The 23,226-nt window shown below is 51.5% G+C and overlaps 1 protein-coding gene across 1 annotated transcript; it reads right to left on the bottom strand.

Moving 5' to 3' along the window:
- Positions 1-515: 515 nt before the first annotated feature.
- On the bottom strand, positions 516-17,776 carry LOC132834552 (beta-1,3-galactosyl-O-glycosyl-glycoprotein beta-1,6-N-acetylglucosaminyltransferase 3-like). Its single transcript, XM_060853494.1, has 4 exons — positions 17,762-17,776; positions 15,125-15,931; positions 1,490-2,006; positions 516-754 (listed from the first exon to the last, which is right to left on the bottom strand). Exons 1-4 carry the CDS (start codon positions 17,774-17,776, stop codon positions 516-518), a joined length of 1,578 nt encoding a protein of 525 aa, XP_060709477.1.
- Between the last annotated feature and the right edge of the window lie 5,450 nt (positions 17,777-23,226).

Below are 23,226 nucleotides of genomic sequence, written 5' to 3'. Positions count from 1 at the left end.
GTGTCGTTGGACTTCCAACAGTGCCTTGTGTTCCAGTCTCCGAAGATCCAGGCATTACCCGACAGAGTCCACTTCTGACACCGGGCAGACAAGCCAAACCCAATCAGCCTCCCCATCACTGGATTCAGCCGTTCAATTGTTCCTCACCGGAATTTCCAAAAAAAAACAGATCAAGGACACCAAGTTTATAACTTAAACACAAATTAACAATTTATTACCAACCGTTAGCAGAACACAGATGAACCACAAGGAAATCTTATAAACATCCCTGATCTGAGTTCCATCTTCTTTGATCATAACCACCACCACCCCCCACCTCCCCACCTCACTCACAGACAGACACAGTTAAGAGATAAATTTAAAAAAAGTAATAATTGCATTTTGCCAGTAGGTAACAGTTTCAGTGATAAATGATAATGCGTTATATTCCTGGTACAAAAGCTGTCTGCCTCGTTTGAATTTCAAAGTTCCCAATCAAACCAACCGACTTCATCCGATTCCTGGAGACTTTTACTTCATTCTTCCCGGTGCCTCAGAACCTTCAGTAAGTTGGGAATGGGGGGAAGTACCGAGCCAAAGCCCCAAACCCCAAACCAGCCCACTGCAACGCCCGGAATCCTTGCGTTGTGTTCTCGGTCTTTCTCACCGCTCTCTCGGGAATCCTGGACAGCACCGTTGCCTGGACTGACCGAGCAATTCAATAACTCTCCGGCTGCCAGTCCCTCAGGACAACAACATCTCGGTGCTGAAATGGCTACAGTGTTCAGTTTCAGGGCCCGGGTTTACAGTCCTAACTCTCACTGTGCCCGGTCTACACAGCGCCCAGTCCCACAGTGCCCAGTATTCCGGGTCCCAGTGCCCAGTATCCCAGCTTCCAGGTCCCAGTGCTCAGTGTCCCAGTGCCCAGTATCCCAGTGCCCCATTATCCCAGTGCCCAGTGTCCCACTGCCCAGTATCCCATTATCCCAGTGCCCAGTGTCCCAGTGTCTCAGTACCCCGTATCCCAGTACCCAGTATCCCAGTGCCCAGTATCCCAGTGTCCAGTATCCCAGTGTCCCACTATCCCAGTGCCCAGTATCCCAGTGTCTCAGTGTCGCAGTACCCCATATCCCAGTACCCAGTGTCCCATTATCCCAGTGCCCACTGTCCCAGTGCCCAGCATCCCAGTGTCTCAATGTCCCACTACCCCTTATCCCAGTACCCAGTATCCAGTGTCCCAGTGTCTCAGTGTCCCAGTATCCCTGTGTCCCAGTACCCAGTGCCCAGTGTCCCAGTGTCACAGTACCCAGTGTCCCAGTACCCAGTATCCCATTATCCCAGTGTCCCATTAACCCAGTGCCCAGTGTCCCAGTGTCCCAGTACCCAGTGTCCCAGTACCCCAGTGTCCCAGTGTCACAGTACCCAGTGTCCCAGTGGCCCAGTGCCCAATCCCACAGTGTTTGCTATGTCTCCCCCACCCCCCCCAGGGTTACTCTGCCCCCCCACCCACCCCCGCGCTGGGCTTCCCGCAGGGTCTTGTTGCGGAGATATTCCTCCATGCACTGCACGGCCATGTTGTCGACCTCGGGGTCGAACTTGTTGGCGAAGAATGGTTCCTGGCGCAGTAGCCAGCTGATGTCGCCCACGCCATAGATACAGATCAGGTGGCGGTAGGTCCCCGTGCAGTCACCGTATGGGGCTCCTTTCACCACGTTGCCAGCCTCGAAGGACCACTTCACTGCCCGTCCCAGGGTGCGGGAGGATCTCCGGGTGTACCGGCGGTAGCCGGGCACACCACGCATCCTCAGCAGGGTGGCCCACACGTGTTCGTCCGGGCTGTAGGTATCTTCCGACCACCTGAGGAACGCCTGGACCTCGGCGCTGGCGAACACGTGGGCGACAAACTCTCGGGTGACCGCGATGTAGGCGCTGCCCACGAAGACCGAGGTACTGATGTTGGGCGGCTCCTTCAGCTGCTCTGTCACCACCAACTGGTCCCGGATATCATAGTGAAACCGCCAGCGTTTCTGGGAGAGGGAGAGAGGGGGAGGGAGGGAGGGAGAGGGGGAGAGAGAGAGATATCATAGTGAAACCGCCAGCGTTTCTGGGAGGGGGAGAGAGAGGGCGGGAGGGAGAGGGGGAGAGAGAGAGATATCATAGTGAAACCGCCAGCGTTTCTGGGAGAGGGAGAGAGAGGGAGGGAGGGAGGGAGAGGGGGAGAGAGAGAGATATCATAGTGAAACCACCAGAGTTTCTGGGAGGGGGAGAGAGAGGGAGGGAGGGAGGGAGAGGGGGAGAGAGAGAGAGATATCATAGTGAAACCGCCAGAGTTTCTGGGAGAGGGAGGGAGGGAGGGAGAGGGGGAGAGAGAGAGATATCATAGTGAAACCGCCAGCGTTTCTGGGAGGGGGAGAGAGAGGGAGGGAGGGAAGGAGAGGGGGAGAGAGAGAGATATCATAGTGAAACTGCCAGCGTTTCTGGGAGAGGGAGGGAGGGGGAGAGAGAGAGGGGGAGAGGGGAGGAGAGAGGGAGGGAGTGAGGGGGAGAGGGAGGGAGAGAGGGGGAGAGGGGAGGAGGGAGGGAGGGAGTGAGGGGGAGAGGGAGGGAGAGAGGGGGAGAGGGGAGGAGGGAGGGAGTGAGGGGGAGAGGGAGGGAGAGAGGGGAGAGAGAGAGGGGGAGAGAGATGGGGATATCATAGTGAAATCGCCACTGTTTCTGGGAGGGGGAGGAAGAGGGAGGGAGAGAGGGGTAGAGGTAGAGAGACAGGGAGTGGGAGAGGGAGGAGGAGGGAGGGAGGGGGAGAGAGGGAGGGAGAGAGGGGGGAGAGAGAGAGATATCATAGTGAAATTGCCAGCATTTCTGGGAGAGGGAGGGGGAGAGAGAGAGAGGGGGAGAGGGGAGGAGGGAGGGAGTGAGGGGGAGAGGGAGGGAGAGATGGGGAGAGGGAGTGAGGGGGAGAGGGAGGGAGAGAGGCGGAGAGAGAGGGGGAGAGAGATGGAGATATCATAGTGAAATCGCCACCGTTTCTGGGAGGGGGAGGAAGGGGGTGGGAGAGAGGGGTAGAGGTAGAGAGACAGGGAGAGGGAGAGGGAGGAGGAGGGAGGGAGGGGGAGAGAGGGAGGGAGAGAGAGGGGGGGGAGAGAGAGAGATATCATAGTGAAACTGCCACCGTTTCTGGGAGGGAGAGAGAGAGAGAGAGATAGAGAGAGAGGGGGGGAGGGGGAGAGGGAGGGGGAGGGGGGAGGGAGAGAGGGAGAGAGAGAGAGAAAAAGAGAGAGATAGAGATATATATAGAGAGAGAGCGGGATGGAGAGGGAGGGGGAGGGAGAGAGAGAGAGGGAGGGAGAGGGAGGGGTAGGGAGAGTCGGGGGGAGAGAGAGAGAGAGAGAGAGAGAGAAAGAGAGAAAGAGACAGAGAGGGAGAGAGAGAGAGAAAGAGAGAAAAGGACAGAGAGAAAAAGAGAAAGTGAGAGAGAAAGAAACAGAGAAGGAGAAAGAAAGAGAGAGATGAGAAAATAGAAACCATAGCTTCTAAACATTGCGACTTTGCCCGCGTGTCTTTTTCCTCGACTTCTCCTCCCTTAACTGCACCCTCCCACACCCCACACCCCACACCCCACCGCAGCAGCAAGAACACCCCCTTCTCTCGGTTACAAACACCTTATAGTGGAGAATGAGACCATTCAGCCCTTCTGGTCTGCACCTGCTCCTAACGCTTGGTGCCAGTCCTCTGCCTCCGCCCCCACCCCCACACCCAGGTGAGGTGCTGGAAGACTGGAGGTTGGTTAATGTGGTGCCACTGTTTAAGAAAGGTGGTAAGGACAAGCCAGGGAACTATAGACCAGTGAGCCTGACCTCGGTGGTGGGCAAGTTGTTGAAGGAATCCCGAGGGACAGGATGTACATGCATTTGGAAAGGCAAGGACTGATTCGGGATAGTCAACATGGCTTTGTGCGTGGGAAATCATGTCTCACAAACTTGATTGAATTTTTTGAGGAAGTAACAAAGAGGATTGATGAGGGCAGAGCAGTAAATGTGATCTATATGGACTTCGGTAAGGCGTTCAACAAGGTTCCCCATGGGAGACTGATTAGCAAGGTTAGATCTCATGGAATACAGGGAGAACTAGCCATTTGGATACAGAACTGGCTCAGAGGTAGAAGACAGAGGGTGGTGGTGGAGGGTTGTTTTTCAGACTGGAGGCCTGTGACCAGTGGAGTGCCACAAGGATCGGTGCTGGGCCCTCTACTTTTCGTCATTTACATAAATGATTTGGGTGCGAGCATAAGAGGTACAGTTAGTAAGTTTGCAGATGACCCCAAAATGGGAGGTGGTGTGGACAGCGAAGAGGGTTACCTCAGATTACAACAGGATCTGGACCAGATGGGCCAATGGGCTGAGAAGTGGCAGATGGAGTTTAATTCAGATAAATGCGAGGTGCTGCATTTTGGGAAAGCAAATCTTAGCAGGACCTATACACTTAATGGTAAGGTCCTAGGGAGTGTTGCTGAACAAAGAGACCTTGGAGTGCAGGTTCATAGCTCCTTGAAAGTAGGTAGATAAGATCGTGAAGAAGGCATTTGGTATGCTATCCTTTAGATTAGATTTGATTAGGTTAGATTTCCTACAGTGTGGAAACAGGCCCTTCAGCCCAACCAGTCCACACCGACCCTCTGAAGAGTAGGGTGGGAGTATTGAGTACAGGAGTTGGGAGGTCATGTTGCGGCTGTACAGGGAGTCGGTTAGGCCACTGTTGTAATACTGTGTGGATTTCTGGTCTTGGAAATAGTGAGGATTGCAGATGCTGGAGAGTTAGAGTTGATCAGATGTGGTGCTGGAAAAGCACAGCAGGTCAGGCAGCCTCCGGGGATGGACTGGAAGGACAGGTCAAATGTGGGGTGGTGGAGATGGAGGGCTGGTCCTGGGATGAGATGGGGGATGTGGGGAGAGTTGGGCGTCAGGAGATTTGGAAGCTGGTGAATTCCACGTTGAGGCTGTAAGACTGTGAGTTGCCAAGGTGGAAAATGAGCTGATCCTCCTCCCTTCTGTTCTTATCGGAAAGACGTTGTGAAACTTGAAAGGGTTCAGAAAAGATTTATAAGGATGTTGCCAGGTTTGGAGGATCTGAGCTAAAGGGAGAGGCTGAACAGGCTGGGGCTGTTTTCCCTGGAGCGTCGGAGGCTGAGGGGTGACCTTATAGAGGGTTATAAAACCCTGACGGGCATGGATAGGATGAATAGACAAAGTCTTTTCCCTGTGGTGGGGGAGTCCAGAACTAGAGGGGCATGGTTTAGGGTGAGAGGGGAAAATATAAAAGAGACCTAAGGGGCAACTGTTTCACCCAGAGGGTGGTACGTGTATGGAATGAGCTGCCAGAGGATGTGGTGGAGGCTGGTACAATTACAGCATTTAAGAGGCATTTGGTATGCTTTCCTTTATTGGTCAGAGTATTGAGTACAGGAGTTGGGAGGTCATGTTGCGGCTGTACAGGACATTGGTTAGGCCACTGTTGGAATATTGGGTGCAATTCTGGTCTCTTTCCTATCGGAAAGATGTTGTGAAACTTGAAAGGGTTCAGAAAAGATTTACAAGGATGTTGCCAGGGTTGGAGGGTCTGAGCTACAGGGAGAGGCTGAACAGGCTGGGGCTGTTTTCCCTGGAGCGTCAGAGGCTGAGGGGTGACCTTATAGAGGTTTATAAAATCATGAGGGGCATGGATAGGGTAAATAGACAAAGTCTTTTCCCTGGGGTAGGGGAGTCCAGAACTAGAGGGGCATAGGTTTCGGGTTGTGGGAGGGGATGTTGAAGAATTAGAACTTAGAACACAGAACGGTACAGCACAGTACAGGCCCTTCAGCCCTTGACATTGTGCTAGCCTTTGATCCTACTCTAAGATCAGACTAACCTACAAACCCTTTGTTTTACTATCATCCATGTGCCTACCCAAGGGCCGCTTATATGTCCCTAATGTCTCTGACTGTACTACCATTGCTGGGCTCTCCACACCACCTCCCCCGCCCCCACCCCTCCACTCTCCGTGTGGAGAACTGACCTCTGACATCTCCCCTCAACCTTCACCCAATCACCTGAAAGTTATGCCCCCTTGTGATAGACATTTCCACCCTGGGAAAAACTCTCTGGCTATCCACTCTATCTGTGCCTGTCATCATCTTGTACACCTCTATCTCATCACCTATCTTTTTTCGCCCCAAAACTCTAGCTCCCACATAAGACCTGCCCCCAGTCCTGGCAGCATCCTGGTAAGTCTCCTCTACACCCTCTCTTAAGCTTCCACATCCTTCCTATAATGAGGTGACCAGAACTCGACACAATTTCCAAAGTGTGGTCTAACCAGGGTACTACAAGACTGCAACATAACCTCACGGCTCTTAAACTCAAACCCCCCTGCTAATGAAAACCAACACACCATACCTTCTTAACAACCCTATCAACCTGGGTGGTGAATTTGAGGGATCTATGACCATGGACCCCAAGATCCCTCTGTGCCTCCACCCGTTCAAGAATCCTGCCTTGAACCCTGTAATCTGCATTTAAATCTGACCTTCCAAAGTGAATCACTTCACCCTTTTCCGGGTTGAACTCCGTCTGTCACTGCTAAGCCCAGCTCTGCACCCTGCCAATGTCCCATTGCAACCTACAGCAGCCCTCCACACTATCCACAACTCCACCAGCCTTCGTGTCGTCAGCAAACTTACGCACCCACCCTTCCACTTCCTCATCCAAGTCGTTTACAAAGATCACAAAGGGCAGAGGTCCCAGAACCGATCCCTGTGCGACCCCACTGGTCAACCAAGCTCCAGGCTGAATACTTTCCATCTACCACCACCCTCTGTCTTCTATGGGCCAGCCAATTCTGTACCCAGACAGACAAGTTTCCCTGTATCCCATGCCTCCTTACTTTCTGAATGAGACGAATGTGAGGAACCTTATCAAACGCCTGGCTAAAATCCACTTACACCACATCCACTGCTCGACCCTCATCAATGTGTTTTGTCACATCTTCAAAGGTTTGTGAGGCAGGGCCTACTCCTCACAAAGCCACGCTGACTATCTCTCATCAAACGATGGTTTTCCAAATAATTATCAAGTAATTTGCCCGCCACAGACGTAAGACTGACGGGTCTGTAATTCCTAGGGTTATCCTGACTGAATGGGGGAATGGCATTTGCCACCCTCCAATCATCTTGTACTACTCCAGTGCACAGGGAGGATGCAAAGATGATCGCCAAAGATGCACCGACGCCTTGCTTCCCGTAGTAACCTTGGATATATCCCGTCTGGCCCAGGGGATTTATCTATCCTTATGTTTTTCGAACTTTTCAGCACATTCTCCTTCCTAACATCAAGTAGTTTGAGCACATCTGTTCCTCACTGTCCTCTGAAACATCAAAGTCCCTCTCAGGAGTGAATATTGAAGCATTGAACATGCTCCCCTACCTCCCCTGACTCCAGGCACAAGTTTCCTCCACTATCCCTGACCGGTCCTATCCTCTCTCTGGCCACCCGCTTGTTCCTCACATCAGTGTGGAACGTCTCTGTAATCCTACCCGCTGAAGCTTTCTCACGCCCCCTTCTAAGTCCACTCGTCAGTCCCTTCCTGTAATCCTCGAGAGCCCTGTCTGATCCTGTGAAAAGGGGGGAACCTGAGGGTGGTACAAGTATTGGCTGAACTGGCAGAGGATGTGGTGGGTAGGGGGTTGGCGCAACAACAAAAACTGAAAAGAAGAGGAAACCCTTCAAGGGATTCAGGCTGAACACAAACTGGGCTGGCTCCCTTCATGAGAGCTGGTCAGCACGGATGCGTTGGGCTGAAGGGTCTGTTTCCATGGTGAATGACTCTAAGACCCGAGCTCTTATTTACAGAACGTCGTCAGTGACACAAGAAATAATGCAGCTCTCGACCTATCTACATTCCTTTATATTCTCGTAATCAATTCCTATCCCTTTGTGCACTCTATTAGACTCATTTATACACTCTCAACCAATGTACGTTCCCTGATAGAGTCATAGAAATGTACAGCACGGGAACAGACCCTTTGGTTCAACCCGTCCATGCTGACCAGATATCCCAACCCAATCTAGTTCCACCTGCCATCACCCGGCCCATTTCCCCCCAAACCCTTCCTATTCATATACCCATCCAGATGCCTCTTAAATGCTGTCATTGTACCAGCCTCCACCACATGCTCTGGCAGCTCATTCCATACACGTACCACCCTCTGGGGGAAAACGTTGCCCCTTAGGTCTATTATATCTTTCCCCTCTCACCCTAAACCTATGCCCCTCTAGTTCTGGACTCCCCCACCCCAGGGAAAAGACCTTGTCTATTTACCCTATCCATACCCCTCATGATTTTATAAACCTCTGTAAGGTCACCCCTCAGCCTCCGAAGCTCCAGGGAAAACAGCCCCAGCCTGTTCAGCCTCTCCCTGTAGCTCAAATCCTCCAACCCTGGCAACATCCTTGTAAATCTTTTCTGAACCCTCTCAAGTTTCACAACACCTTTCCGATAGGAAGGAGACCAGAACTGCACGCAATATTCCAACACAGGCCTAACCAATGTCCTCTCATAATCAGTCCATATCCCTCTATTACGTTCTACTGTACAGTTTTAACCTACATATAATTCGTTATAATTGAAGTGGGGGGTGTCTCAGCGTTTATCACTGCTGCCTCACGGAGCCAGGGACACGGGTTCGATTCCAGCCTCGGGGCCGAATGTCTGTGTGGAGTTTGCACATTCTCCCCGAGTCTGTGTGGGTTTTCTTCGGGTGATACGGTTTCCTCCCACAGTCCAAAGATGTGCATTGGTCAGGGTGGATTGGCCATGCTCAATTACCCATAGTGTTCAGGGATGTGTAGGTTAGGGTGGATAGGCAACGCTAAATTACCCAATATTGTTCAGGGATGTGTAGGTTAGGGTGGATTGGCCATGCTAAATTACCCAGAGTATTCAGGGAGGTGTCGGTTAGGGTGGATTGGTCATGCTAAATTACCCCATGGTGTTCAGGGATGTACAGGTTAGGTGGGATTGGCCATGCTAAATTACTCCATAATGTTCTGGGATGTGTAGGTTAGGGTGGATTGGCCATGCTAAATTACCCATAGTGTTCAGGGATGTGTTGGTTAGGGTGGATTGGTCATGTTAAATTACCCCATAGTGCTCAGGGATGTGTAGGTTAGGGTGGATTGGCCATGCTAAATTACCCATAGTGTTCAGGGATGTGCAGGTTAGTGTGGATTGGCCATGCTAAATTACCCCACAGTGTTCAGGGATGTGTAGGTTAGGGTGGATTGGCCATGATAAATTACCCATAGTGTTCAGGGATGTGGAGGATAGGTAGGATTGGCCATGCTAAATTACTCCATAGTATTCAGGGATGTGCAGGTTAGGGTGGATTGGCCATGCTAAATTACGCCATAGTGTTCAGGGATGTGTAGGTTAGGGTGGATTGGCCGTGCTAAATTACCCCATAGTGTTCAGGGATGTGTAGTTTAGGATGCATTGGCCATGCTAAATTACCCCATAGTGTTTAGGGATGTGTAGGTTAAGGTGGATTGGCCGTGCCAAATTACCCCATAGTGTTCTGGGATGTGTAAATTAGGGTGGATTGGCCATGCTAAATTACCCATAGTGTTCAGGGATGTGCAGGTTAGTGTGGATTGGCCATGCTAAATTACCCCATAGTGTTCAGGGATGTGTAGGATAGGGTGGATTGGCCATGCGAAATTGTCCCATAGTGTTCAGGGATGTACAGGTTAGGTGAGATTGGCCATGTTAAATTATTCCATAGTGTTCAGGTATGTGCAGGTTAGGGTGGTTTGGCCATGCTAAATTACCCATAGTGTTCAGGGATGTGTTGTTTAGGGTGGATTGGCCATGATAAATTACCCCATAGTGTTCAGGGATGTGTAGGTTAGGGTGGATTGGTCATGCTAAATTACTCCGTAGTGTTCAGGGATGCGCAGGTTAGAATGCATTGGCCATGCTAAATTACCCTTTCGTGTTCAGGGATGAGTAGTTGAGGGTGGATTGGCCATGCTAAATTGTCCCATAGTGTTCAGGGATGTGTAGGTTAGGGTGGATTGGCCATGCTAAATTACACATAGTATTCAGGGATGTGTAGGTTAGGGTGGATTGGTCATGCTAAATTACCCCATAGTGTTCTGGGATGTGCAGGTTAGGGTGGATTGGCCATGCTAAATTACGCCATAGTGTTCAGGGATGTGTAGGTTAGGGTGGATTGGCCGTGCTAAATTACCCCATAGTGTTCAGTGATGTGTAGTTTAGGATGCATTGGCCATGATAAATTACCCCATAGTGTTCAGGGATGTGTAGGTTAGGGTGGATTGGCCATGCTAAATTACACATAGTATTCAGGGATGTGTTGGTTAGTGTGGATTGGCCATGCTAAATGACCCCATAGTGTTCAGGGATGTGCAGGTTAGGTGGATTGGCCATGCTAAATTACTCCATAATGTTCTGGGATGTGTAGGTTAGGGTGGATTGGCCATGCTAAATTACCCATAGTGTTCAGGGATGTGTTGGTTAGGGTGGATTGGTCATGCTAAATTACCCCATAGTGCTCAGGGATGTGCAGGTTAGGGTGGATTGGCCATGCTAAATTACCCCATAGTGTTCAGGGATGTGTCGGTTCGGGTGGATTGGCCATGCTAAATTACCCCATAGTGTTCAGGGATGTGTAGGTTAGGGTGGATTGGCCATGCTAAATTACCCATAGTGTTCAGGGATGTGGAGGATAGGTAGGATTGGCCATGCTAAATTACTCCATAGTGTTCAGGGATGTGCAGGTTAGGGTGGATTGGCCATGCTAAATTGCGCCATAGTGTTCAGGGATGTGTAGGTTAGGGTGGATTGGCCGTGCTAAATTACCCCATAGTGTTCAGGGATGTGTCGTTTAGGATGCATTGGCCATGCTAAATTACCCCATAGTGTTCAGGGATGTGTAGGTTAAGTTGGATTGGCCGTGCTAAATTACCCCCTAGTGTTCTGGGATGTACAGCTTAGGTGTGATTGGCCATGCTAAATTATTCCATAGTGTTCAGGTATGTGCAGGTTAGGGTGGTTTGGCCACGCTCGATTACCCATAGTGTTCAGGGATGTGTAGGTTAGGGTGGATTGGCCATGCTAAATTACCCCATAGTGCTCAGGGATGTGTAGGTTAGGGTGCATTGGTCATGCTGAATTACTCCGTAGTGTTCAGGGATGTGCAGGTTAGGATGCATTGGCCATGCTAAATTACCCTTTCGTGTTCAGGGATGTGTAGTTGAGGGTGGGTTGGCCATGCTAAATTATCCAATAGTGTTCAGGGATGTGCAGGTTATGGGTAATTGAGCGTGGCCAAACCATCCTAGTGATCAGGGATGTGTCGGTTAGGGTGGATTGGCCGTGCTAAAGTACCCCATAGTGTTCAGGGATGTGCAGGTTAGGGTGGATTGGCCATGCTAAATTACCCCATAGTGTTCAGGGATGTGTAGGTTAGGGTGGATTGGCCATGCTAAATTACCCATAGTGCTCAGGGATGTGTAGGTTAGGGTGGATTGGCCATGCTAAATTACCCATAGTGTTCAGGGATGTGCAGGTTAGTGTGGATTGGCCATGCTAAATTACCCCATAGTGTTCAGGGATGTGTAGGATAGGGTGGATTGACCATGCGAAATTGTCCCATAGTGTTCAGGGATGTGTAGGTTAGGGTGGATTGGCCATGCTAAATTACCCCATAGTGTTCAGGGATGTGTAGGTTAGGGTGGATTGGCCGTGCTAAATTACCCATAGTGTTCAGGGATGTGCAGGTTAGGGTGGATTGGCCATGCTAAATTACCCATAGTGTTCAGGGATGTGCAGGTTAGGGTGGATTGGCCATGCTAAATTACCCTTTCGTGTTCAGGGATGTGTAGTTGAGGGTGGGTTGGCCATGCTAAATTATCCAATAGTGTTCAGGGATGTGCAGGTTATGGGTAATTGAGCGTGGCCAAACCATCCTAGTGATCAGGGATGTGTCGGTTAGGGTGGATTGGCCGTGCTAAATTACCCCATACCGTCCATGGATGTATAGGTTAGGGTGGATTGGCCATGCTAAATTACCCCATAGTGTTCAGGGATGTGTAGGTTAGGGTGGATTGGCCATGCTAAATTACCCATAGTGCTCAGGGATGTGTAGGTTAGGGTGGATTGGCCATGCTAAATTACCCATAGTGCTCAGGGATAGAACATAGAACATAGAACATAGAAAGATACAGCGCAGTACAGGCCCTTCGGCCCTCGATGTTGTGCCGACCGAATCCTACCTAACCTACACTAGGCCCAATAACTTCCAAATGCCTATCCAATGCCCGCTTAAATGACCATAAAGAAGGAGAGTTCACCACTGCTACTGGCAGGGCATTCCATGAACTCACAACCCGCTGTGTAAAGAATCTACCCCTAACATCTGTCCTATACCTACCACCCCTTAATTTAAAGCTGTGTCCCCTAGTAACACCTGACTCCATTAGCGGTAAAAGGTTCTCAGTATCGACCCTATCTAAACCCCTAATCATCTTATACACCTCTATCAAATCTCCCCTAAACCTTCTCTTCTCCAATGAGAACAGCCCCAAGTGCCTCAGCCTTTCCTCATAAGATTTTCCTACCATTCCAGGCAACATCCTGGTAAACCTCCTCTGCACTCATTCCAATGCCTCCACATCCTTCCTATAGTATGGCGACCAAAACTGCACACAATACTCCAGATGAGGCCGCACCAGAGTCTTATACAGTTGCAACATGACCTCAGGACTCCGGAACTCAATTCCTCTACCAATAAAGCCCATTACACCATATGCCTTCCTCACAGCACTATTTACCTGGGTGGCAACTTTCAGAGATCTGTGTACATGGACACCAAGATCCCTCTGCTCATCCACACTACCAAGTAGCCTACCATTAGCCCAGTAATCCATCTTCTTGTTACTCCTACCAAAGTGAATGACTTCACACTTAGCTACATTGAATTCCATTTGCCACATTTCTACCCAGCTCTGCAACTTATCTATATCCCGCTGTAACCTACCACTTCCTTCCTCACTATCCACAACTCCACCGACTTTTGTGTCATCCGCAAACTTGCTTACCCAGCTTTCAAGCCCTTCCTCTAGATCATTTATAAAGATATCAAAAAGCAATGGTCCCAAAACAGATCCTTGTGGTACACCGCTAGTAACTGCACTCCAAGATGAACATAGTCCATCAACTACTACCCTCTGGCTCCTTCCAGCCAGCCAATTCCTAATCCAAACCTCTAATGTATCCTCAATGCCATACCTCCGTAGTTTTAGCATTAGCCTACCATGGGGAACCTTATCGAACGCCTTACTAAAATCCATATACACAACATCTACTGCTTTACCCTCGTCCACTTAGTGTCCCATAGTGTTCAGGGATGTGTAGGTTAGGGTGGATTGGCCATGCTAAATTACCCATAGTGTTCAGGGATGTGCAGGTTAGGGTGGATTGGCCATGCTAAATTACCCCATAGTGTTCAGGGATGTGTAGGTTAGGGTGGATTGGCCATGCGAAATTGTCCCATAGTGTTCAGGGATGTGTAGGTTAGGGTGGATTGGCCATGCTAAATTACCCCATAGTGTTCAGGGATGTGTAGGTTAGGGTGGATTGGCCATGCTAAATTTCCCATAGTGTTCAGGGATGTGCATGTTATGGTGGATTGGCCATGCTAAATTACCCATAGTGTTCAGGGATGTGTAGGTTAGGGTGGATTGGCCATGCTAAATTACCCATAGTGCTCAGGGATGTGCAGGTTAAGGTGGATTGGCCATGCTAAATTACCCCATAGTGTTCAGGGATGTGTAGGTTAGGGTGGATTGGCCATGCTAAATTACACATAGTATTCAGGGATGTGTTGGTTAGTGTGGATTGGCCATGCTACATTACCCATAGTGTTCAGGGATGTGCAGGTTAGGGTGGATTGGCCATGCTAAATTACCCCATAGTGTTCAGGGATGTGTAGATTAGGGTGGATTGGCCATGCTAAATTACCCATAGTGTTCAGGGATGTGTAGGTTAGGGTGGATTGGCCATGCTAAATTACCCCATAGTGTTCAGGGATGTGTCGGTTAGGGTGGATTGGCCATGCTAAATTACCCCATAGTGTTCAGGGATGTGTAGGTTAGGGTGGATTGGCCGTGCTAAATTACCCCATAGTGTTCAGGGATGTGTAGGTTGGGGTGGATTGGCCATGCTAAATTACCCCATAGTGTTCAGGGATGTGTAGGTTAGGGTGGATTGGCCATGCTAAATTACCCCACAGTGTTACTTGCACTGTATGGCGGGAAATGGCTATGATTTGGTTATTCCTTGGACGGTCAGTGCAGACTTGTTGGGATGAAGGGCCTGTTCCCACACTGTCGGAATTCTAAACTACTCTCATAATTAATCCATACCCCTTTGTGCACTCTATTATGTCCCTTCGTACAGCCTTTATGTGCTGCTATCCCTTCGAAGACATGTAATAATCCTCCCTCCCAGTGTAAACAAAGGAGAGGGGGTCTGGATGTGAGAGAGAGAGAGAGCGAGAGAGAGCCAGAAATAGATAGAGACAGAGGGAGAGGGTAAGAAAGAGAAAGACCGAGGGAGAGAGAGCTAGAGAGTTAGGGAAAGATGGTGGGTAGAAAGAGATAGAGGCAGAGTGGGAAAGAGAGAAAGAGAGAGAGATAGAAAGAAGGGGGGTGGGGAGAGGGAAAAAGATAGAAGGGGAGAGAGAGAGAGAAAAAGAAAGAGAGAGTCAGAGACAGTGAGAGTGAAATAGAGAGAGAGGTAGAGACAGAGAGAGGGGGAGAGAGACAGAGAGAGAGGGAGATAGTGAGAGCGAAAGAGAAATAGAGAGAGGGACAGAGACAGACAGAGATAGAGAGAGAGAGTGAGAGAGTGGGGGAGAGAAAGATAGAGAAAGGGAGAGAGAGAGAGAATCAGAGATAGAGAGAGAGAGAGAAATACAGAGAGGGACAGTGACAGAGAGGGAGAGAGACAGAGAGAGAAAGATAGAGATAGAGAGGGAGAGAGAGAGCGATATGAAGGAGGGGAAACGCTGTGCGGGGAAGGTGTTTACCTTTTTGTATCCCGGTGGTAAGTCGGACTCGATCATGTTGGAGCCTTTGAGAGCTTTGAGGCTGTGGACGATCTCACGGTTGGTCTTGAGGGGGAAGTCGTGGCCGCAGACGTTGAAGAAGTACCTCCAGGGGACGGGGTTCCTCAGGAGCTCCCCCATGCAGTTGAGGTCCGCCTGGACTCTGGCCCAGGTAGCGTAGGTCACCGACTCCAACCTGGCCGCCACAAAGACGTTGGGGAAGCAGGCGGCGATGGCCCGAACGGCCGCGTGGTACTCTCCTGGCGACTTGCGGTCCACGTGGACGCAGTAGAGGTTCTGCGGGGCGTAGATGCTCCGGAGCAGCCGCTCGAACATCTCGATGCCGTCGTGGATGACCATGGAGTAGGCCACGGGGTAGCGCTCCTCCTCTGGGCTCAGGGGCACCGTGATGTACCTGCGGGCTCGCACGAAGCTGCCGCAGTCCCGCGCCATCTCCAGGTAATCGCCCTCGGTCACCCCGCGACGCCGCAGCGAGACCGTCTTGGCCTCGAGGAGGACCCTCTCCAGCTCCAGCCTGTCCCCCCCGATGATCCGGCCGCAGCTGGAGTTCTGCTCGACCAGCAGGAGGGGCGCCAGGGTGGGCCCGGCGCTCGGCCCGGCCGTGGTGAGGACCAGGGGGGCCTCCCCTCCCCTCCAGGCCAGGAGCCAGCGGCACAGCAGCACCGCCGCAGCCAGCCCGGCCAGCGCCCACCTCGCACACAGCCGCCGGGCACAGCAACAGCACACCATGGGAACGGCGCGGTCCCAGGGGGCTGCAGGGCCCAGCTGCTAGGGGGATAGTCAAAGGCAGAATGGACACTCGCCTCACTGGGGGACCACCCCAGCGCAGGGAGGGGGTCGTGGTTCGACTCGTCACTTCTCTTCGGCCCGATGTTCGAGGGGATGTTCAGAGTATCACTCCCCCCTCCCTCTGTAACTCCCTCCTCGCTCTCTCCCTCTGTCCCTCCCCTCTCCCTCCCTCCCCTCTCCCTCCCTCCCCTCTCCCTGCCTCCCCTCTCCCTGCCTCCCTCTGTCACTCCCCTCCCTCTGTCTCTCTGTAACTCCCCTTCCCCTCTCCCTCTGTAACTCCCCTCCCCCTCCCTCTGTAACTCCCCTCCCCCTCCCTCTGTAACTCCCCTCCCCCTCCCTCTGTAACTCCCCTCTCCCCTCTCCCTCTGTAACTCCCCTCCCTCTCTCTCTCTCCCTCTGTAACTCCCCTTCCCCTCGTCCTCTGTCACTCCCCTCCCCTCTCTCCCTCTGCAACTCCCCTCCCTCTCTCTCCCTCTGTAACTCCCTCCTCCTTCTCTCCCACTGTAACTCCCCTCCCCCTTTCCCTCTGTAACTCCCCTCCCTCTCTCTCTCTCCCTCTGTAACTCCCCTCCCTCTCTCTCTCCCTCTGTAACTCTCTCCCCCTCGTTCCCTCTGTAACTCCCCTACCCCTCTCTCCCTCTGTAACTCACCGCCCTCCCCCTCTCTCCCTCTGTAACTCCCCCTCCCCCTCTCTCCCTCTGTAACTCCCCTCCCTCTCTCTCTCCCTCTGTAACTCCCTCCCCCTCGTTCCCTCGGTAACTCCCCTCCCCCTCTCCCTCTGTAACTCACCTCCCTCCCCCTCTCTCCCTCTGTAACTCCCCTCCCCCTCTCTCCCTCTGTAACTCCCCTCCCTCTCTCTCTCCCCCTCTGTAACTCCCCTCCCTCTGTCTCTCTCCCTCTGTAACTCCCTCCCCCTCGTTCCCTCTGTACCTCCCCTCCCCTCTCTCCCTCTGTAACTCCCGTCCCCTCTCTCCCTCTATAACTCCCCTCTCTCTCTCCCCCTGTATCTCCCCTCCCCCTCTCTCCCTCTGTAACTCCCCCTCTCTCGCTCTACCTCTGTAACTCCCCTCCCCCTTCTCCCTATGTACTTCCCCTCCCCCTCCCTCTGTAACTCACCTCCCCCTCCCTCTGTCACTCCCCTCCCCCTCCCTCTGTCACTCCCCTCCCACTCTCTCTCTCTGTAACTCCCCTTCTCTCTCTCTCTCCCTCTGTAACTCCCCTCCCCCCGTCTCTCTCCCTCTGTAACTCCTCTCCCCCTCTCTCCCTCTGTAACTCCCCTCTCCCTCTCTCCCTCTGTACCTCCCCTCCCCTTCGTTCCCTCTGTAACACCCCTCCCCTCTCTCCCTCTGTAACTTCCCTCCCCCTCTCTCCCTCTGTATCTCCCCTCCCCTTCGTTCCCTCTGTAACACCCCTCCCCTCTCTCCCTCTGTAACTCCCCTCCCCCTCTCTCCCTCTGTACCTCCCCTCCCCCTCGTTCCCTCTGTAACTCCCCTTCTCTCTCTCTCTCTCCCCGCTGGGTGCAGGGACGTGCTGTGCTGAAACTGGCGAGTGGGGGGAGACGTGTGTTGCTCTCCTTCAGAGACCCGGGCTCCTCTCGCCACTGTTTTCCCGGCTCCTGGCTGATTCCGCGCTGCGCTCCTGCCCTTCCTGGGAGCGTGACGCTGGAGTAGGGTGAGGGACCTTGACTCTGTGGCCCCTGGAGCTGAGAACCTAGAACCAGAGAGTACCTAGTCACCCCAAAACACAGGGCCACCCTTCCCTGTAACCAAGAGCCCAGCCCTTTTCCGAATCAATTTGCAGCCTGCTTACAGCGTCATAAAACATCGCGGAGACCCATCGGCCCATTGAGTCTGTCCTGGCCTTCCTGTGCTCATCCCAGTGTCCTCTTGACCCACAGGCGGTCGGACGACGTTTCTCCACAAGGGTATGTCCCTTGTTGGCTGCTCTGTTATTATTAAAGGAGAAAGGGTTCCAGAAAGATTTCCCAGGGAAGCTGCTATCCCTGGAGCATCAAGAGGCTGAAGGGTGACCTTCTCGAGGTTTAAGAGACATCGGAGTAAAAGTAAGGCCATCCAACCCATTGAGTCCTCTCTGCCATTTAATCATTTCAACTCCACTCACCCGTCCTCTCCCCGTTGCCCCTAATTTCTTGCGAGATCCAGAATTTATCAATCTCTGCCTTGAAGACAGTTTATACAATCATGACGGGCCCATGGATAGGGTAAATACTCAAGCTCTTTTCCCCCAGGGTTGGGGGGAGTCCAGAACTAGAGGGGCATGGGTTTAGGGTGAGAGGGGAAAGATATAAAAGGGACCGAAGGGGCAACGTTTTCCCCCAGAGGGTGGTACGTGTATGGAATGAGCTGCCAGAGGATGTGGTGGGGGCTGGTACAATTACAGCATTTAAGAGGCATCTGGATGGGTATATGGATAGGAAGGATTTGGGGGGATAGGGGCCGGGTGCTGGCAGGTGGGACTAGATTGGGTTGGGATGTCTGGGTCAGCATGGACGGGTTGGGCCGAAGGGTCTGTTCCCGTGCTGGGCATCTCCGTGACTCGACGTTGCCAGGTTTGAGTGATAAAGCAGAGCTGGGTAGACCGGGACGTTTTTGACCGGAGCGTAGGCGTTGGAGTGGCGAGCTGATAGGGGGGTTTATAAAATCCTGAGGGGTAAAGGTCAATGTTAATGGGAGCTGTCCTTTCCCTGGGGCGGGGTTATTGAGGCTGGGGTGGGGGGGGAGGGCCACATTTTTCAGGGGAATGAAGAGAGATTTAGATAAAAGGCATGATGGGAAAGCTTTTGAGACAGAGGGTGGTCTGTGTGTGGAATGAGCTTCCTGAGGAAGTGGTGGGACATGGGGACGGTTACAACGTTCAAAACACAATTGGATAAGGACGTGAAAAGGGAAGGGTTTGAGGGATATGGACCAGGAGCAGGGCAGGTGGGACCAGGTTAGTTTGGGAGCATGGTCGGCAGGGACAGAATTGGCTGAAGGGTCTGCGACTGTGCTCCATGACTGTATTAAGGGCGAGATGTTTGGAAGAAGTTTGATTCGGTTAGAATCGCGACAATGTGGAAACAGGCCCTTCGGCCCAACAGGTCCACACCAACCCTCCGAAGAGTAACTCACCCAGACCCGTTCCTCCACTCGATATTTGCACCTGACTAATCCATCTAATACTATGGGGGTAATTTAGCATGGCCAATCCACCCTAACCTACACATCCCTGAGCACTATGGGTAATTTAGTATGGCCAATCCACCCTAACCTACACATCCCTGAACATTATGGGGTAATTTAGCATGGCCAATCCACCCTAACCTACACATCCCTAAACACTATGGGGTAATTTAGCATGGCCAATCCACCCTAACCTACGCATCCCTGAGCACTATGGGTAATTTAGCATGGCCAATCCACCCTAACCTACACATCCTGAACACTATGGGGTAATTTAGCATGGCCAATCCACCCTAACCTACACATTCCTAAACACTATGGGGTAATTTAGCATGGCCAATCCATCCTAACCTACACATTCCTAAACACTATGGGGTAATTTAGCATGGCCAATCCACCCTAACCTACACATCCCTGAGCACTATGGGTAATTTAGTATGGCCAATCCACCCTAACCTACACATCCCTGAACATTATGGGGTAATTTAGCATGGCCAATCCACCCTAACCTACACATCCCTGAGCACTATGGGTAATTTAGTATGGCCAATCCACCCTAACCTACACATCCCTGAACACTATGGGGTAATTTAGCATGGCCAATCCACCCTAACCTACACATCCCTGAGCACTATGGGTAATTTAGCATGGCCAATCCACCCTAACCTACACATCCCTGAACACTATGGGGTAATTTAGCATGGCCAATCCACCCTAACCTACACATCCCTAAACACTATAGGGTAATTTAGCATGGCCAATCCACCCTAACCTACACATTCCTAAACACTATGGGGTAATTTAGCATGGCCAATCCATCCTAACCTACACATCCCTGTAGCCTATGGGGCAATTTAGCATGGCCAATCAACCCTAACCTACACATCCCTAAACACTATGGGGTAATTTAGCATGGCCAATCCACCCTAACCTACACATCCCTAAACACTATGGGGTAATTTAGCACGGCCAATCCACCCTAACCTGCACATTCCTAAACACTATGGGTAATTTAGCATGGCCAATCCATCCTAACCTACACATCCCTGAAGACTATGGGGCAATTTAGCATGGCCAATCCACCCTAACCTACACATCCCTGAACACTATGGGTAATTTAGCATGGCCAATCCACCCTAACCTACACATCCCTGAACACTATGGGGTAATTTAGCACGGCCAATCCACCCTAACCTACATCCCTGAAGACTATGGGGCAATTTAGCATGGCCAATCCACCCTAACCTACACATCCCTAAACACTATGGGGTAATTTAGCACGGCCAATCCACCCTAACCTACACATCCATGAACACTATGGGTAATTTAGCACGGCCAATCCACCCTAACCTACACATCCCTGAACACTATGGGTAATTTAGCATGCCCAATCCACCCTAACCTCCACATCCCTGAACACTATGGGGTAATTTAGCACGGCCAATCCACCCTAACCTACACGTACCTGAGCACTATGGGTAATTTAGCATGGCCAATCCACCCTAACCTGCACATCCCTGAGCACTATGGGTAATTTAGCATGGCTAATCCAGCCTAACCTACACATCCCTGAACACTATGGGGTAATTTAGCATGGCCAACCCACCCTAACCTGCACATCCCTGAACACTATGGGTAATTTAGCATGGCCAATGTAGGAGGAAAGTGGAGCACCCGGAGGAAACCCACGCAGACATGGGGTAAATGTGTAAACTCCGCACAGGCAGGGTCTCTGGCACCAAGAGGCAGCAGTGCTAACCACTGAGCCACTGTGCCAGCCCACCCTCCTCTGCCAGGCAGCAGGTACAGAAGGTTGAACACACGGGTTCACGAACAACGTCTTCCACACTGTCATTAGAATGCTGAATGGAATGGCCTAATTTCAGAGGAGGAGGTGCTGGATGCCTTGAAACAGAAAGGTTGATAAATCCCCAGGACCTGATGAGGTGTACCCGAGAACTCTGTGGGAAGCTAGAGAAGTGATTGCTGGGCCTCTTGCTGAGATATTTGTATCATCGATAGTCACAGATGAGGTGCCGGATGATTGGAGGTTGGTTAACGTGGTGCCACTGTTTAAGAAGGGTGGTAAGGATAAGCCAAGGAACTATAGACCGGTGAGCCTGACGTCGGTGGTGGGCAAGTTGTTGAAGGAATCCCGAGGGACAGGATGTACATGCATTTGGAAAGGCAAGGACTGATTCGGGATAGTCAACATGGCTTTGTGCGTGGGAAATCATGTCTCACAAACTTGATTGAGTTTTTTGAGGGAGTAACAAAGAGGATTGATGAGGGCAGAGCTGTAGATGTGATCTATATAGACTTCAGTAAGGTGTTCGACAAGGTTCCCCATGGGAGACTGATTAGCAAGTTAGATCTCATGGAATACAGGGAGAACTACCCATTTGGATACAGAACTGGCTCAGAGGTAGAAGACAGAGGGTAGTGGTGGAGGGTTGTTTTTCAGACTGGAGGCCTGTGACCAGTGGAGTGCCACAAGGATCGGTGCTGGGCCCTCTACTTTTCATCATTTACATGAATGATTTGGATGCGAGCATAAGAGGTACAGTTAGTAAGTGCAGATGACCCCAAAATTGAAGGTGTAGTGGACAGCGAAGAGGGTTACCCCAGATTACAACAGGATCTGGACCAGATGGGCCAATGGACTGAGAAGTGGCAGATGGAGTTCCATTCAGATAAATGCAAGGTGCTGCATTTTGGGAAAGCAAATCTTAGCAGGACTTATACACTTAATTGTAAGGTCCTAGGGAGTGTTGCTGAACAGAGATACCATGGAGTGCAGGTTCATAGCTCCTTGAATGTGGAGTCGCAGGTGGATAGGATAGTGAAGGCAACGTTTGGTATGTTTTCCTTTATTGGTCAGAGTATTGAGTACAGGAGTTGGGAGGTCATGTTGCGGCTGTACAGGACATTGGTTAGGCCGCTGTTGGAATATTGCGTGCAATTCTGGTCTCCTTCCTATCAGAAAGATGTTGTGAAACTTGAAAGGGTTCAGAAAAAGGGTCTGGGTGGTTGCTCTTCAGAGGGTCAGTGTGGACTGGTTGGGCCGAAGGGCCTGTTTCCACACTGTAGGGAATCTAATCTAATCTAAAAGATTTACAAGGATGTTGCCAGGGTTGGAGGGTTTGAGCTACAGGGAGAGGCTGAACAGGCTGGGGCTGTTTTCCCTGGAGCGTCGGAGGCTGAGGGGTGACCTTATAGAGGTTTATAAAATCACGAGGGACATGGATAGGGTAAATAGACAAGGTCTTTTCCCTGGGGTGGGGGAGTCCAGAACTAGAGGGGCATAGGTTTAGGGTGAGAGGGGAACGATATAAAAGGGACCTAAGGGGCAACTTTTTCCCCCAGAGGGTGGTACGTGTATGGAATGAGTTGCCAGAGGAGGTGGTGGAGGCTGGTACAATTACAGCATTTAAGAGGCATCTGGATGGGGATATGAATAGGAAGGGTTTGGGGGATATGGGCCGGGTGCTGGCAGGTGGGACTAGATTGGGTTGGGATATCTGGTCGGCACGGACGGGTTGGGCCGAAGGGTCTGTTTCTGTGCTGTACAGCTCTATGACTCTAATCCCTCTCCAATTTTAAAGTCCGTCCCATCCCACTCCGTGGAAGGGGATTATCGGAGTTTGCTTCCTGTTCCCGGGGCCACTTTCTGCTGTGGCGCACCAACTCCGAAAGCGTCCAATTTCGCGATAACTGTCCGAGCACGGCGACGGTCCCTTGGCAATGGGATTCGGGACGCACTGCTTGATTCCCTTTCTGGGGAATCCCTTCTGGTAGACCGCCGAGCGTCTTTCCGAGATTCTGCGGAGACCCGTCCGGGGAGGAGCACGTATGACCAGCCACGCTTCCGGCACGTTTTGTTTGGGGAGTTATCGGGCGGTGACATTCCGGCGTCACGGTCGCGTTGCTCTCTGTTACTTGGCTCAGCTCATTGCTAGACACTTACAGAAGCTGCCCCTTTTGTGGTCCTGAGCCACCTCTCGCTCAGTTTCACCTCCTGTGTCACGGCAACACGGCAAAATAAGTGACACCCTTCCACCATTCAACCTGATCATCTGTTCCCTGTTGAAA

Source organism: Hemiscyllium ocellatum, chromosome 40 (assembly GCF_020745735.1).
Source record: "Hemiscyllium ocellatum isolate sHemOce1 chromosome 40, sHemOce1.pat.X.cur, whole genome shotgun sequence".
Taxonomy (NCBI): Eukaryota; Metazoa; Chordata; class Chondrichthyes; order Orectolobiformes; family Hemiscylliidae; genus Hemiscyllium; species Hemiscyllium ocellatum.
The sequence above is the reverse complement of the archived record's forward strand: the minus strand, read 5'-3'. Positions and strand labels throughout refer to the sequence as shown.